General features: G+C 41.7%; 1 protein-coding gene across 5 annotated transcripts in view; it reads left to right on the top strand.

The window, feature by feature from the left end:
• The window catches only part of LOC119399667 (PRKCA-binding protein), a 36323-nt gene that overhangs the window by 2434 nt on the left and 15840 nt on the right, over nucleotides 1-18049 (top strand). For 3 of the 5 annotated variants that reach the window (XM_037666488.2, XM_037666485.2, XM_037666486.2), the window contains 6 exons: nucleotides 7982-8093; nucleotides 9271-9399; nucleotides 11225-11294; nucleotides 12626-12715; nucleotides 15144-15260; nucleotides 17364-17497. In XM_037666488.2, the coding sequence (XP_037522416.1) occupies nucleotides 7982-8093; nucleotides 9271-9399; nucleotides 11225-11294; nucleotides 12626-12715; nucleotides 15144-15260; nucleotides 17364-17497 (652 nt within the window). The remainder of the gene's footprint in view (nucleotides 1-7981; nucleotides 8094-9270; nucleotides 9400-11224; nucleotides 11295-12625; nucleotides 12716-15143; nucleotides 15261-17363; nucleotides 17498-18049) is intronic. The other 2 variants (XM_037666489.2, XM_049417806.1) reach the window with 1 other exon arrangement.

Consider the following 18049-nt stretch of genomic DNA (forward strand, 5'->3'; position numbering starts at 1 on the left):
AATGGGGAGTTAGGTTCCGCTTGCGATCACTTCATGGCTCTTCACCGTCCTTTTCTTCTGTCCAATTCCTGAATAACATTCAGTGCATGTCGCTATGTAGATTAGTGTGCTAATAACCTTCAAGCAGACGTCCTTGTAAAAACGCTAGTCTCCAGCTTGTGCCTAATCAGTCATTTCCATCTGCTGATATCGGCTTACCATGGCTTGAACTCATTCCTCTGATTACCCATTTTTGTAAATGCTCGAATGGTTCAGGAGCTGGTTCCAAAGCTTTCGTGCTTCGCTGTTTTCACGACTAACTTTGATGTGGTGCTGCAGCATCACATCGAGCAGAAAAAGTTGTAGTGCTTCTCTGCTTTTTTACTCGGTTCAAAGGTGAGCAGTGGACAAGCTCTGATGTTTGTGGCAAATAATTAAGGTAGAAACATGTGGTGCGCAGTTTTTTTTTTTTTTTTTTCAAAAAAGCACAATGGCTTGTAAACTCTTGACTAAGATTGTACCTAGGTGTTCAAGACTCCATTTGAGCAATTTTCAGGTAAACAAGATGCATCCCAAAAGCATGACACTCCAGAACTGTCTTACGCCGACATCTTTTGCAGTGCTAGCAAACTTTGCCTATGGTGGTGGTTGCACATTTGTTTGATGTATTCATCTGGGAGTCAATTTTTTAAGTATGTGGAGGCCTATATTCACATATTAGAATGTTGTCCTTCTGTAAGGGATGAAGCGGGGTCACTGACAAGAACCAAAACAATGAAATTTCCAGGTTCAGTGTAGAGGTTCTTCGTCCACACTCACAGTATTATAAGAAGATTCTTAGGCTGATATTCAATTATGTATTAATTGTCTATGTAGTTAATGAACTTTTGCCATTTCTAAGGGTGTCTTCACATTGGTAAAGAGTGTTCCAGTGGACTTTCTGCTAAACGGTTCACCTGCTTGTCCGAGATGTGATTTGCACAGCACCTGTGGCGCTTCCTCTTTTCAAGAACACCACTAATATAAAGAACAGAATAATTCTTCTCATTGTGCCAGTGTGCAACAGTTTATTGAGGCACACTGAATTTGTTCAGTGGCCTTGTATATTAAAAAGTCTTACCAGATACATTTGACAGGAAATCAATATGTGGCCTGTATGGTATGTAGAGCTTAATGATAGAGACAAGGGTGAAAGACGACGTCGCTAAAACATTGCAGGCATGTCACTTTGAGCTCTCATTCTGTAAAGAAAATTTACGCGTGAAACGTGCACGAATGGCACAGCAGTTTATATTTCTCATAATAAAACGGAAAGAGGGCATTTTCGTAGAAATATTGGTAGACGTACAGAAAGGGCATTGTTATTGCAGAAACCGAGAAATGCCAGTTATATTAGGCATATAGTTTGTGAAACAGGTCACACGTTGTGATAATGGCTCAGCTTGCATATGACCCACCTCACTTTCTTACATGATGTGTTCCTAAGAGCTGTGTGAATTGATTCGTGTGTCTGATGATAAACTTGGCTCCATAAAACTTAATGTTATTTGCGTGTTCTACTTTCCTGTCCATGTTGTTATGGCACAAAAAAAACTACAGCATGAACGTTGAACAAGGCTGTTTAGTAGCCTTGTTGCTGATGAGGTACCTGTGCCGTAAAACGCACGGTATATGACAAATTTAAATCAAGTAATGAAGATACTGTGTACTGCAATGCATAAAAATATAAACGATAAGAACCATTTCTTGATTTGACGTCGACATGTATGGCCAAAAGCGTGGATGTCATCTGTGACAGGGCCCTTAAAAGATAGGCTACTTACATTGCACCAGACATCTCGCTCCTCAAAAAACTAAATTTGTGACTTATAAAACATGCATTTGATTGATGCTCAAATACAGTTGTGTTGTATGGAGCCCATACAGGCATTGTGACAATAACAAACTAGAATCTGTGCAAAAGAAGACAGTGCATTTTGTTTGTAGGAGATATGAATAGGATTTCTCGCCATCTAATTTTCTTTTCCAGCTCAGTCTCACTACTCTTGTTGCACATTGTCAGCTTTAATGTATATGCGTAATATAATGTACTCATTGTCAATTCACCTCGCTTCAGTTTGATAGACAGTTATCCGACATTTTTCCAAACCTTCGTTTACAAGGAACCCCACCACGCCCTAAACATTGCACATTTTGTGACAGTAACATTAAGCTTGCTCTTGGCTGGTGATGGCCAATGTACAGCACTCACAGATTAAAACAAAACACAATTTAGCGCTAAGTAGTCCACATACTTCTGTTTTCACCGTCTTCAGTTCACGTCATATTGGAATAATTTTGACTTACATTCGCAGCAAAGCTAACATTACTTTTAGCAGGCAGATTTTTAGCACTGTGATATGCTTATCTCGTGCAGTTATGCATACCAGTCATTATACTGAAAGTATTGATGTTATCTTTCGATCGGTGAGGACTGTGCATAAAAGTGTCAACATCAGAAAGAAGCCGAGCACACATTCTGATTTATTATCAGCTCACCGGACTAGGGAAGATATTTGTCATAAGATGCCAGCAGCTGGCATTTCGTGTAGCATGGTCGACTGCACTCGTGAGGCATTCTGTCAAGTGACCCAGGGCAAAAGCGAGAAAATTTTATCGCACTTCAGGGCCTAGGAGAGGTCATTTCTCGCTATTTGAAAAATATCACATTACTTTGGTAATAGCTTCATAACCACTCTAATTAAATAGTATACGAGGTCTGTTAGAAAAGCACCCGTCCTTATTATTTTTTTTTTTTGCGAACACCCAATAGATATGAAACAAGCGCGCTTGCATCAGCTCATCTTGAACCTTCGTGCGCATGCGTGAATTTTTTCCTGCCTGCAATAGCGTCAGTTGCTGGGGTGCAGCGTTTGAGTGAGTTAGTGCACGGTGCTCTCGTCGGTTTTTTTATTGCAAGGAAAATGACGGAGCGACTGGAGCAACGCTACTGCATAAAATTTTGCCAGAAACTGGGGGACAGCCAAGTGGAAACTATTTGGAAGATTCAGACAGCTTTCAGTGATGATGCTATGAGCAGCTCACAGATTAGGGAGTGGTACAACCAGTTTAAAGACGGCTGCACATCGATGGAGAGCGAGCCACACTCCGGTCGGCCATCAACATGCCGAAATGACCAGGTCATTGCTGAAGTGAATGTTGTGGTGATGCGGGACCATCGTGTGACTATCCGAGAAATTGCGAAAGATGTGGGCATCAGCACTTTTTCTGCACATTCCATTATGACTGAAGATTTGGCCATGAAGAGAGTTGCAGCGAAGTTCGTGCCAAAGCTGCTCACGATGGAGCAAGAGCAACTTTGTGTTGAAGTCTCACAGGACATGCTGAATTCTACAAACAGTGATCCCGACTTCGTGAACACCATAATCAATGATGACGAGTCTTGGGTGTACGGGTACGACCCGGAAACCAAATCCCAGTCATCACAGTGGAAGCATTCCACGTCACCAAGACCAAAGAAGGCCTGCTAAGTGCGCAGCAATGTCAAAGTGATGCTGACTGCTTTCTTTGACTCCCTGATCAGTGTGGTACACCACGAGTTCGCACCACAGGGTCAAACAATCACCAAAGAGGGATGTCCTCCATCACCTACGTGATGCTGTGCGCGGTGCAAGAGACCGGAGTTGTGGTCAACAGGATATTAGCGCATCCATCACGGCAATGCTCCTGCACATTCGTCACACTTGATTCAGACTTTTTTTGGCGAAAAACCAGACTCCTGTAGTTCAACAGCCTCCTTACTCTCCTGATATGGCCCCCTGCAAGTTCTGGCTGTTTCCCAAAACCAAGAGGTCATTGAAGGAGCGCGATTTCAGACAAGAGAAGGACATTATGGCTGCAACGACAGCTGAGCCAAACTTCCGACAATTGCAGCACTGCTGAGAGAAGTGTGTGAAGTCCCAAGAAGTTGAAGGTGATTAGGTTTACAACGCTCCAGTTATGCCAGTTCTTTTTTCTGCGGCCAAAAGTATTGCATACTTTTCTAACAGACCTCGTATTTAGTGAATGTAAGAGGGCAAGAGACAAGGACTGACGAAGATAGCACACACAGCGCTTATCTTTGTCACTCATTGTCTGTTGCGCTGTTCTTACATTCATTTTGTGCTACCAACATGCCCAAGTTTCCGCACTTCATAGTATGTTTAGCTTGTTCAACTCATTAGTGCAAGAAATCAAATATAATATTTTTCATAACATCCACTATTTTTAGCAACACGGTTTCTAGAAAATTGCATTCATCTTGGATGCTCTATCCTTAAAAATTGTCAGTACTGTTCGCACAAAAATCTTTTATATATGCATCTTTCATTTCTATCCTCTCTAGTGTGAAAGATCTGTTTTTTGACGACTCATGAAATTATTGATGCAAGCTCTGCTATAACATTATTTTTACTCCTAACTTACTCCTAAGTTTAAACACCTTCACTTCTGAATAGTTATTCAAAATCTTAGCATTATGGCTGAGCATGAGGAAATTGTTGTGATAATTTATTTTTGACTTGTGCACTTTCTCGATTATATCTATGGTCAGTTGTCTCAGTCTATAATTTTTTTGTGTTTTGGTCATGAAAACTCTGGCTAGACACTCATATCCCAGCCTTGATAACGATGTGTAGCAATACTCATGCCTCAAGATTTGGGTGCTCGTTAAAGATACCCAAGTATGGTACTTAAATTTAAAGCCCTCCAATTCAGAGTATTCCCTTAGCCAGGTCTATCTTGGGGATGTATAAGTGCAGAGTTATTGCTTTCATCTAGCTGAAGTGCTCTTTATACATGACTACAACAGCTGTCGATGCAATTTACAGCTGCTTAGAAGAGACTAATGATGTGCGCGTATATGAAAGAGAAAGCTCGAGCATTCAGACCTATCAGCAGATAGAAGCTCCTCAGCTAGAAGGTTGTCTTGGTGAATTGGCTCTCGAAAGCGTTCAAGATGGAGGAGCTAATGGATACGATGACTGCTTGGAAGCTGTGGTAATGCCTGGATTTTGTCTAAGTTGGTTTACATGTAGGGGCTGGTATTACCTAATATTAAAATTAAGTAGTATTGTTGATGCCCAAATGTGCTATTTAATTGCAGATTCTGTTAAACAACATTGTAATTGCATCCAATGCAGAGAATAACAGTTTTTGAGAACGCAGCACTGTATGGTAAGGTGTCTGTACTATCGGCGTCGAATGAAATGCGAACAGTAGCAAGTATTCGCGATTGTATACTGCACGCCATCCAGTCATCACCATGGACAGGCGCGCATATGCGCAGTGCTGCCAAAGTCGATGCGTGCGCCTGTCCATGGGGATGACTGGACGGCATGCACTATACCATTGCGAATGCTTGCCACTGTTAATGTTTAACTTGACGCCGATAGTACCAGAATTAAGAGATCGCGAATTTGCCATCCGAACGTTAAAAAGTGAGGCTTGTGAGGTCGTGCGGGCAAAACGCCCCAACAACTGTGTGGGTGAGTTGGCATTGCCATTAATGAATTTTTCCAATTTATTCACTCCAGTGGCAAGGGCCACCCTTGTGTTGGCTTCTTTTTGAGTCATAGCTTGAAGGATAGGACGAGAGATGTGCGGCATACTTTATCGACAAAGGCAATGTCAACTGCTATTGTGGGCGATCAGGAATGTTTGGGGATGGGCGAATAGTAAATTTGAGGTTCGAAGTGAATAGTGATTTGGCTGAGTAATTTTCACTTGACTAGTACATATCACGTATCAGAAAGAAAACTAAGCATTTTTGTCGTGACCCAACTTACTTGCACGATATTTTTAAGCATTAGAACTAGGCTTGTACGAATGCGGCATTTTTGGTTCAGAAGCAAAGTGGAAGCAACTTTGAATAGTAGTAGCAAGCCTTGAAGAGTAGTATGGTTCAAGTTTTAAGTGGTAAAATATGTTAAGCTTTAAAATTCACTGTACTTGTCACATGTAAGCCTGTGTAATGTGCTTTTGAACAAAAAAAAAAAAAAATTGGGGCACAGTAAAAATATACATTTAATCTTCTAGTGTGGCTGCGAATTTCCCCTGGATAGGTGGTTTGAAAGCATAGCAGCCCCATGCTGCAGTGAAACCACCTTTTCAAAGGGGGTTACATGCGGTAAAATATACATGTATTAATTCGTGTCGAAGCAAATTCGAATGCCGTAATATTCGTTTGAATATTTGAAGCGGTCGAACATTCACTAACACCTAGAAATGTTGTTCGACATAAAGTATGTTGTATCATGAGACGAGTTTGACCTTGTAGAAGCTTGCCACAGCCCGCAGTACGATGAGATTGGTGGTGGCATGCCAACTAGAACATGCAAGTTAATCATTTTTATTGCATTAGCAATGGGAACCTAAGATTATAAAAATTATCCGTTGTGTTGATCTGAAGCCAGCGGCATCCGTGCAGCTGTGAATGGGCAGTAGAACGAAAAAGTGGTGAAAGAAAGGGTGAGGTCTGTACTTGTGAGTAAATAAGCGAAAGCAGAAATATTCAGGTAATGGTATCCGGACTCTGTCACTGCCAGCGAGGCCCTATGCTTTAATCACTACACCACATGTGTGTGTGTGTGTGTCAGGAGGCAGAATAGAGTACCTTAAAGAATACCTTTCCTGTGTGCAAGAAAGCATGTTCAGAGACTTGACACCTTGTCCACAGCACTGTTGCGGTCCTTCATGCATGACATTATGTGGAGACACTTGGTACGTTTTCACAATGCTGACTTCTCGCTGTCGGTTTCGTCTCGTGTGTGCACCATCAAGGCGCTTGCGCCTGCACCACCATTGGGTCGATCTCACACCAGTGTCTCATACCACTTTTGATCGCAATCAGGGCTGATACGGATTGGATTGCTTGATCGTGGATAACAATGGGCACTGCTGCACTGTGAAAACTAATCCAGGTCCAATTTGGTACAGATGCAGTTATCTGGGAGCCAGATCATCTTTGTCCGGATCGGCCCTGATCGGGATAACAGGTGCCCATGTGACACTGGTATTATAGTCTAGAGTTGCTTGACCTGCCATTGCTCTGTGCTTCAACCCCTGACGTTATGCTAATGCGGTTATCTCACATTTATTGCTTAACCAAATCTGAGCATTTTATAAGTGACTTGTCATGTAAGACGTGGCTAATGCACCAAGCATCTCAAAGTGCAGGCTTGCACTTGGAAAATTCCTTGGGGTGTGTTCTAGCACATCTTGAGGCACGTGCTTATGTCCACATAGAGCATTGGACTTCGGTGTCGGGCTGACTGGGTTTTATACCAACCATCGGATATATTTAAGAGTGCATTGTCTATACACGTGTCAAGGTGATCTTACTTGCCAGAAATATGCAAATTTCAAAATGGTGAAAATAGCCAAAGGAGGCTTGTCACTATGATATTCAGCATGCTTTTATTTTCTTTGTTTAATCTACGCATAATAGCTAAAGCTAGTGTGCACCATTGCAATACATTCAGTATATTTTTTTCACATGAAACTGTTGAAGTGGATGCAAATCATCATTGGTGGGCATAAACATGGACTTTTTTGCATGTGCATCATACTGTTATGCCTAGCACAAGGCTGTGGGATTCTGATGGAGGCAGAAGGTTAAAATGATCATGTACAGAGATGTAGGCATTCATCCCAGGTGTCACAACAAATGTGTGAAACCCAAGCTATTCACATAATAATTCTGCTAACTGTGTTTGCATTTGTCTATCCTTTAATGCTGAAGTCCATCCATGTAGGACCAATAAGCCATATAGTTATCTGCTGTGTGCTGCCTTCTATGTGCGGGAGCCGTTGCCAAACCAAAAAAAAAAAAGAGGGATAAAGTACAGGTTTTCTGAGTGTCTAGGTGTATGCCTGAATTGCTTGTCATCTGTGGTTAGAAAGTTATAACCAGCACGTTCTGCATCATTCAGCTGCTTATTTATTTATGTACTGTGCAATCCAGGGGCATGACAGTGACCTCTGGCAGCGTGGTCATCCAGAAGGATGACAGCAACCTCATCGGCATCAGCATCGGAGGAGGTGCCCCCCTCTGCCCCTGCCTATATGTCGTGCAGGTGAGAAGTTGTGTACAGTTGTGACCACCCCATGTGGTTATCATAAAAGTAATGTTTGTTACACTTTTTTCATCCCATGGTCTCCTCACATTACTGCATATAATTGCAAAGTAAAACAGGTATTTGCAGTGTAGGCAGGCCACACACCCAGCATTTTCATGGATATGGCAATCATTTACCGTCTGTAGACCAGCCGCAGCAGAGCATTGGACCCTATGAAAGGCTTAGTTTCAGATGGTGTAGGTAGCGAGGAGCATTCAAGCAAAATTTCACATTTTAACTGTGAGGGTGTTGGGCAGAGTTGGTAAACATAGAGGTTCTTGATACGGACAGAGAAACTGAATTTGTGCAGCTATTACCACTCGCTGCAAGTGACACGTGGCAGGGATGTGATGTAGAATGCATGGCTGGTCAGCATGACCTCAGAGACGATGGGGCACTAAACCATCTCGGAGGCAGCATGCCTGAATTAAGTCATAGTAATAACCACTAGGTGCATGCACCGTTTGCTTAAGTGCTGTACGAAAGCTACCGTCAAAGAAATTATACCATTATCCACCTTGCAGCATTGCCATGTTTGCTTCAGTGTTGCAATGCAATGAATTGCAATTGCAATGAATTTTGCCAAAGTGAAATTTCATCGCAGTTCACATTTAAAATGTCTTAGCGGAGACACATAAGAAACATAAAAGGTAGGTGTTTTGAAGGAGATCCACAATATAACAACATTTACGAAAACACCGGCTTGCCTTTTGTAGCAGGCAGATGGCTGAGAGCATATTGAAATATACGCTGCACTCATGACTTCGTTATGAACCAGAGAAATACACGGGACTTGTGTTGACTCTCAACTGGCTTTTATTCCGAAAACCACAAATTAAAGTATGTAACGAAAAAAACCAGTGTGTGTAGCTTCAGAGTACACTATCAAGAGCAATGTCATGACTGACGGCATTCTTGTATTCACTCTTAAGTACTGCAGATAACTGAAACTTAAGCAGCAGCTACCTTTCCCCTTCTATACTCTCTCATCCTCACCTCTGGCCTGTCACTCATGACTCAGGCCGTTTGTCTCGTGACTCATGATTTGGCTCATGACTCAGGCCGTTTTTTTGCAAGACATTTCATGGGCCAAATAAGGGAAATCAACCCACCTGACATTCCATATTGTGTGCAGGTGTTTGACAACACACCGGCTGCCCGTGATGGCACGCTGCAGTCTGGCGACGAGATTGTGGGCGTCAACGGAACTGCCGTCAAGGGCAAGACCAAGGTCGAGGTTGCCAAGATGATCCAGAGTGTCAAGGCAAGCTCGGGGCAGCACCGTTAGAGTAGATGGGATGCAATTCGCATTGATTTGCGGAGCTCAGTTGAACAATGCGCAGTGCTTCACCTGTATTCATGATTCAGAAACATGAGGTCCAGTAGTATTGTTTCCTGTGACAAATGCTGTACACACGTCCAAGCACACTCGCGCTATCCGCACTTCATGACGTAACAGCTCAGAGATGTGCATGTCTGAGTTTACTGCTAGGTTTCAGGTAACCTCTAGTAAAGCCAACAGCCAATGAAGCCCAGGAAAGCATAAGAAATGTTATTTGTTATCTTTAGCTGTGGAGTAGTAATCAGTAACTATGAAATACTACACTAGTAGTAGGAATTGAAGGTGATGAAAAAACAACTTGACACTGGTGGTCACCGTATCCGCAACCGCCCGATCCATTCCCCTTTTTAAGTTTAAAGCAGGAGGCATCAGCATTAAAATTTCCTGTAGTATAATAGAAAGAGGCTGCACTTAGCTCTTTCTGGATCGTAGGGAGCCATCAGTTTATTCTTTAATGCATAAATTTTGTTTTTAAACTGCACTGCAGCTCTGTGCAGGGTCTCCAAAAGCCATTCTTCTTGCAGTTATCACATTGCATCAGAATCAAAGACTATAACGTGGAATTGTAGTGAATTGCATCCAATACTGCGTCTTACATGGTTATGTATTGAATCCAAACAATTCGGCATTGAAAACACTGTTTTAATGAATATGTCTTGCAGTAATGAATTCTTACATGTAGTTCTGTGGCTACACCTTCTTACACTTCAGCTGCCAGCAATATTTGTAGTAGTATTAAAACGAATCCAACACATTGTAGTGTGTAAATTTGCCAGTGCGTCACCTTCTTCAAACTTAACTGCAAAAGTCCACTGGAGTAAGATTTCTCCAGCCTTTCGAGGTTTCCACGAGGAACTGCTTGATTCACAAGAATACTTTCATTCATTACAATATCTTTTATGTAATATTCATGGTGTTATTGTATTTGTAGAAATTAATTTCATTAACTATTTTTAAGAAAATTCTGTCAGAACCAAGTCGGGTCTTTGTTAATATGCATGCAACCGCATCAGTCGGTTGAGGCTGAAGGCAGTTTTCTTCTTATAACAGTGCTTAACCAATATTAGCCAATGTTATTGTCACTTATTATCATTTAACAAACATTTGCTTACATTTGCAAATGGTAAGTCAGCCCTAAGATTCATTTCGCCATGTCTAGCCAGCACTGACCAATGCATACCATTCATTTGGGGAACACCAGCCATCATTTAGCCAACATCTGGCAGCAGTAGTGATGGTTTTTGCCTGTAGTAATACCATTAGCAATTATTTTTAACCAGCACTGGCCATCACTTGCCCAACGCTAACCAATGTGTGAGTAAAGACACAGCCCAGGACAAAAGCCGTTTACAGATTGTTGGGAGGTTTTCGAAGATGCACTTCCGCATATAAAATGTCACATTTTGAGGAAAAAAAAACCACAGTTGAACACGCTTCAAGACTTCTACGATTCCACTACGTGTACAGCTTTTGCACCTTGCCCACTGAACACGGAACCGAGTACGGTAACTTGATCAGTTGTAATGATGCGAAACAGTACGTGTATTCTGCAGTGATCAAACTGGTCTTGTGCGCTCCCTGCCCATCCTTGCCCTACACTCTTCACTCCTCCCCTTCCTCCATTTGTCTTTTTCTTGCTTTTTTTGTCAACTCCTACGGGTATTGCGGTCACCTCCTTGGGGGTCTTTTTTTTTCTCTCTCCCTTCCTCCTTCCCTCTTTCTTCTCTCCCCCGCACATTTACTGCAGCAGAAAGAAGTGACGATCAACTACAACAAGCTCCACGCGGACCCGAAGCAGGGCAAGACGCTCGACATTGGTGAGTTGACAAAGTGGGTGACAAGTGCGTGAATTAGTGTGATGCATACATTTTGAAATTAAAAGGAGGCTTCACCTAGGGACCAGCTCTCTATTGAACTGTTCGGAATAATATGAAATGCACAAATGCCTTTCACCAGACATTCACCCAAGCAATATACCTTAGTTGAGAGAAGAAACCAAATAGTACCACATGTATATGCACATGTTTGTATTAAAAACGATAGTCTTTTTTACTGAAATATGTAATTGAAAAAAAAATTATGAAGTTTGAAAACACTAAAAGCACTTAGTGTACATATCTGTAACTTTGCCCTAGGAGTGGATGTCACAGTTGTGAAAATTACAGTTCTGAAATGTAACGTGAATTTATAAATTACTTTTGAACAAGTCACATTTGCAGATTAGTGGTATATTATGGAGGGGTATATAACTCATCAATTTTGTTCACTCTAGATAAATTATTAGTTAAGGCTTACACAGTTATCAGACATATGTGTCCAGTCTGGAGGGGATCAAAAAGCAGGTAGTTCACTATAAAGATAATTCTGTGAGAGATCTAGTTTGTAAGCTTCACTGTACCGTGATTATTTCCGTACCTAGTACGCTTTATTACTTGACATAGTTATGCTACAGCGATGGTTACTGCAGCACAACTGTGTCATGTTGCAGTGAGCGGAAAACAACGAGAAAGCCAATTTTTTCTTAGTTCATGTATGCTGTCATTCAACAAAAAGAAAAAAATAGTGTGGTCATGGAGGTGTTGCTATTAACCACCCCTAAAAATTCTACAAGATGTACTCGATGTACATCTTATAGACGTAATATTATGTGAAATTACTTGTTTGGGCACTTTCATTTTCTGGCACCTAACATTGTGTTGCAGTAGCAAGCACGAGCAGTGCAGTATGGCTGCTGGACGCACAGTGTTCATCAGTGTTCATCAATCAATCAATCAATCAATCAATCAATCAATCAATCAATCAATCAATCAATCAATCAATCAATCAATCAATCAATCAATCAGTCAGTCAGTCAATCAATCAATCAATCAATCAGTTTGGTAGCAAATATTGGTAGCAAATAGGCTTGGATGTTTTTAGACATTTCCCAAGTAATAATTAACTTGTGAGACTTAATGTTTGATAAAAAAAACTTCGACATCCTCAATTTTAAAATGTTCATGCTAAAGTCCTTAGATTTTAACTTTGTCTTTTAACTGCAACACGCCTGACCAAAGTCAGCTCTGTATAGCGAAGGGTGGGGGGTATTTACACAAAGGTTTCCAAGATTAGCTTTCCTGCTAAGCAACAATATTCTTGTTGATTGCAGTGCTGAAAAAGGCCAAGCACCGCATTGTGGAGAACATGAGTTCCACCACCGCAGATGCTCTCGGTCTTAGTCGGGCCATCCTATGCAACGGTGAGTAAACAATATAGGAACAGTAATTCGTTCGTTCTGTTCATTCATTCATTCATTCATTCATTCATTCATTCATTCATTCATTCATTCATTCATTTAAGGAAATGTCCAAGAAGAGCACTAGGCTGTAGTATGGGTGCACTTTTGTTGCACAAGGAACAGAAAAAAGAAAATGCCTCAGAGTACATAGATTTAAAGGTTGGACATGTTCGTGCTTTTTTTGAAAGTTGGAATACAGTAACAATGGAGGGCCTTTAAAGGGGCCCTGCAACACATTTCCAAGTAACCATAGAATGGCTTCACTGAAGGAGTTTGTTGCCTCACGAATTGACCGCCATAAAAATTTGTAGAATCCGCCAAGTATGAGCGGAGTTGCAGAGGTTTGTCGCACACTGTTATTGCTTTCTCTCTTCTCTCGTCCTGATGAGTGCGCTGGAAGCTAAGCAGGGAGGGATCGCATAGGAGAAAGATGTTTCAAGCACGCGTCATCACCTTGAGCACTTTATCTTTTTTTTTTCTTGGAACGCACGGCTTACTTTTGATGTAATTGCGAGTGCGCGCACGGGCACATGGCAGCCTCCCGCGGCGGTCACGGTAACTATGCGGCTTTCGATACTCAAATCAGCCAATGGCCATGAATTTGGGTATATGGCACTGTCATTTGGGTATATGGCATCATTTGTAGCAAGAAGAGGGAACAATTTCTAGCTGACTTTGAGAATTAATTGTGAATTCCAGGCTGAGTGCTGCGCTATGTTTTGCTTCCGTGTTCTCAGGAGCCTCGACTTCTGATTGACAGTGTTTTCTGACCATGGTGAAAAACTTGCTGGACCCCTTTAAAAAGAACGAAAATTCATAGTTGTTTGGATAACCGCTAACAAAATGAGACTACTGTATTCCGTTTGTGGGAACGCAAAGGTCATTTCATGTGCTGAGCCGTTTCAACAAAGCCTTCACTTGACATTACTGGACTGTGGACTAGTGGCTGTACTGTGCTGTTCCAGATGCTGGGCACTTTGAAAAACTTGAATTATTATAAATGTATCATCCCGATAGTGATTGGTAGTGTGTATTCGCCACTTCTAATATAAAATGTAGTAGGCACAAGCTTAAATTCTTACAATAAATGCAATTCACTTGGACTCACTGACGAAATGTATATCTTGACTAGATATTACTCCCATTCGCTCACTGAAATTATACTGAGCCAGACTCACTTCAACCCAGACTTGCCGAAACTTCTACTAGTAATTCAAAATCAGTCACTGTCATGGGTCACTGTCAGTGAGTTGACTTACGATATAATTTTGTTAACCTATGGCCAGAACCACATTTGTAATCGGTGATTGTTGCGAGTGTCTTGCCTATTTACCTGAAGCTCTTTGCCTTCTTATAGAAGCCAATTTGAGCAGGCATTGGTAGGGTTGTCTGTTGTCTCACAACTTGGTGGATTAGTCTTTCCAATTTATAAATTAGTACCAGTTACTTTTATCGGTTCTTCGCTTTGTGTAAGCTTAGTGACAATGCGTTTGTTAAATAGCATTTTATTTTCATGAACTCATGGATGCATTGCTTTTTTGGGTTTACTTTGTACTTTGTACAAAGTGACAAGCATACTATTCAGGCATGCACTGCAAACATATTCAAGCTTGCGTTTAGCATCTCCTGTTACTGAGGTTCTTGAACATGGTGTTGGCGCATTCTGTTGAGGGGCGTGGAAATGAACTGTAGGATGTAAAATGTGTGTGCATTACTGAGAACGTTGCACGAAACAGTTGACATGGCGTCCGTGGCATTTTACTCATGAACAGAAGGTTGTGGGTTTGATTCCCAGCTTTGGCAGCTGCATTCTGTTGAGGGAAGAATGCAAGACTGCTTGTTTAACATTGTTCTGGGCTTACGTTAAGGAATCGCAGGTGGTCAAAATTATTACAGAGCCTGTTGTACAGTCTCTGGATGTTAAACACCCACTATTCAGTTCAGCTGTGCCTAGTGCTGGCTACTAGGTCCTTGAGTGTCATGCTGCTATGCTGAATTCTGACAGTAACTGGCAAATTTATTTTTTATTGCTAAAACACTGCAGGCAGTATTTTCAGAGCATTTATTTAGACAAAATATGAACCACTGTTCGGGAAAAATGAAGCCTCCCAACAAGTGTATAAGAAGACTACACGCAAGTCAAAGAAGTATCGTCAACAATCTGGTGGTTAAACCTGCCCGTTTTTGCCCAGATGTGCCAACGAATCCAGCTCATCAAATAACATGGAAGGTTTCAAGTAACGTTACATCCATAAATTGCCCTTATTCTATATTTTTTATTGTGAACGAAGGAAAAGGAATCAATTGTTTTGTTCAACACAAATTTAAGAGCGTAAGTAAGCGAGTGCAAACCATATACAAATTATTCTCTACGGTGGCGCTCATGCAGACAGCCTGGTGAAGAAGCTGGAGGAGCTGTCGAGGAACGAGCAAATATACAAGGGCCTCATGGAGCACACCCATCACATGCTCAAGGCCTTCTTCGACATGTGCCACGTTTATCGCAGTGAGTGATGCTGCGATATCGTGCTCGCTAACCGTCATCCACATTACGGGCTCCCACATGCAGTAGAAGCTCGGTGATACGAATCTCAAGGGAGTCGAAATAACTTGCGTATGTCTTTCTGAGACACACGCAACCGCACCATTGAGGGACGTCGCAGCTAGCTGCCCTGAACGCGCACATTAAAGATTTCTGTGAGGCCAACTGAAAACTCAGTGCCAAAGTCTAGGGATGGGCGAATAGTAAATTTGAGGTTCTAAGCGAATCCGAAGCGAATAGTGATTTGGTCGAATAATTTCGAATCGAATAGTTTGAATAGTAATTACAGCATATTATTAAGAAAAATGAGCATTTTCGTCATGACCCTTGCACAATGTTTTTAAGAATTGAAACTACCTAGGTATGAGTGAATGTCACTTTTTTGGTTTGAAATGAAGTGGAAGAAACCTTGAACAGTATAAAAATTTGAATAGCAGTAGGGTGCAAGTTATAAGTGGTACAGTAAGTTACAATTTAAAAATTACTAGACTTAGCGCATATAAGCCCATATAACACGCTTTTAAATTGAAAATACATGTACATTTAACCTTGAAGTGTGGCTTCGCGGCAGTGCAGATTTCCCCTGGATGGGTGGTTTCACGGCACAGCAAACAGACACTGCAGTGAAACCACCTTTACAGGGAGTTATGTGCAATCAAATATATACATATATTCATTCATTGCGAATACTTCAAAATTTCAAATAATCTAAATTCGTATCGAAGCGAATTCAAATACTTTAATATTCGTTCGAATATTCGAAACACCCGAATATTCGCCCATCCCTACCAAAGTCTCTTCGACCATAATCATAAGTGAAGAACTACAGGAACATGGAAACGCTTCGTGCCTTTTTACGACTTTATTGACTTTAATCTACCGTTGTGTTAACCATGTACCTTTGGAGGTGAATAGTCGCTATTGATGATCATGTTCATAGTGACTGCAGATGATCACGTCTATAGCAACCGTCGTAGTGACCGTGGTTTCGTGCACGGCGGTTGTGGCAAGAGGTACTAACGTTTTCAGCGCGTGTGCGCTGGTCACGCAAGTGCCTTCAGAACTACGTCGTTGCTATCAATGATCGCGTCATCCGCGGTTTTGTCCGCCGTGGTTGCGGCAAGCAACATCGCTTTGACTCGGTGAGTGTTGGATGCCCGTGCACTTTTGGAGTTCCATTGTTGCCATTCACGATCGCGTCGATAACGACCGCAGTTTTGTCCACAGCGGTTGTGGCATACTATGACCATTGTTGTAATTGTATGTTGGCTGCGCACATACTTCCCAACTTCCGGAGCACGCTGCTCTCGGCTGTCGCTAAACAATTTTGGTACCAAAGTACATACCACCTGTTGTAACATGGGAAAGTGTTCAGAACATCCGAATTTTGGCCCACTGAACACAGTGTAATTCAGCCAGGAGATTTTACAAATTCATATCAGACTGAAATTCGTTTCAGCCAAGTTCATATCACTGAGATTTAGCTGTAGTTGGTTTGCTATATCCAATATCCGGGCGCATATTTGAATACATATTTTTCTTATGTTTTGTATCCTGATTTGATATGATCTTAAAGTGATCTATTAAAGCTAGATCTTTTAATTATGTTCTGTGTACCAACCTGATATGCTGTTAAACTGATGTATAAATTGGTCTCCTGCCTGTAAGTTTGTCCATCTGATTGTTGCATGTATCCATGCAAGCATGTTGCTATGGATCCAGATGCTTACAAACATGTTTCCATATGACCATATTGTGTTTAATAAAGTTCAGTTCAATATTTGATATAATCATTATGTTTGCTATGGGGCTAGCTGTTACACTCAGTAATGATACATGTGCGTCCTTTAAACTATGCTGAAATCTCTGCAGGGAGGTCAGTACCACCTTTATAAATATGCCCCCACTTGTTGATGTTGAATTTTGCATTTACTTTGGCACTTCTTCTTAGGCCGTCAATCTCGGCCCGCACTGTATAGAAATAAATAAATAAAATCGGTATATAAAACCTTCATTCACTCTCCCTAGTAGTGGAACACTAAAGTTTATCTTGTTGGCTTGTTGCAGCATTTGGTGACGTTTTTGCCGAGATCGGAGTTCGTGAGCCCCAGCCAAGGGCCAGTGAAGCCTTCACTCGCTTTGGCGAGGCTCACCGAAGCATTGAGAAGTATGGCATCAAACTGCTCAAGACTGTGCGACCCGTGAGTGCTATGCCGACAGTTGTGTTTATGTCCCAATTTGTTGCTGAAGAAATCAGTCCATAGCTGCCTCTTTAGAAAGGTGCAGTAAGGTAAAGGCTATAAAAATACAACAGACATATGAAGTGAACTGTGTTCTTGAATTGGACCATAAGGACAATCGAGAAACTAGAAGCTGAAAAGAACACAACTCGCTGTTAGCGACTCAAACCAGCACGACCTCTCTGCAACATGTGTGGTGCCCATCTAATCGCACTAGGACAGCGACTACAGTAGAACCCCGCTGATACGTTTTTGAAGGGACCGTAGGAAATAAACGTAAGAGACGGGAAACGTAAGAGCCGAAAAACAGGAAAAACGGCAAAATATTTAGTGGTACAGAATTTTATTTCAATTCTTACGAGCAGCACGAAAATTGGCGCGCTCAGCCGCGATCTAGTCGATGGATAGAAACGCGGAGCTTAGGACGGCCTCATCCACAGAAATGTAATCAACGTATGTGATTTTTTTTTAACACCAACAGCTGTAGACATGAAAGAACTAGCACACGCAATC

The sequence above is a fragment of the Rhipicephalus sanguineus genome, chromosome 7, assembly GCF_013339695.2.
Source record: "Rhipicephalus sanguineus isolate Rsan-2018 chromosome 7, BIME_Rsan_1.4, whole genome shotgun sequence".
NCBI lineage: Eukaryota > Metazoa > Arthropoda > Arachnida > Ixodida > Ixodidae > Rhipicephalus > Rhipicephalus sanguineus.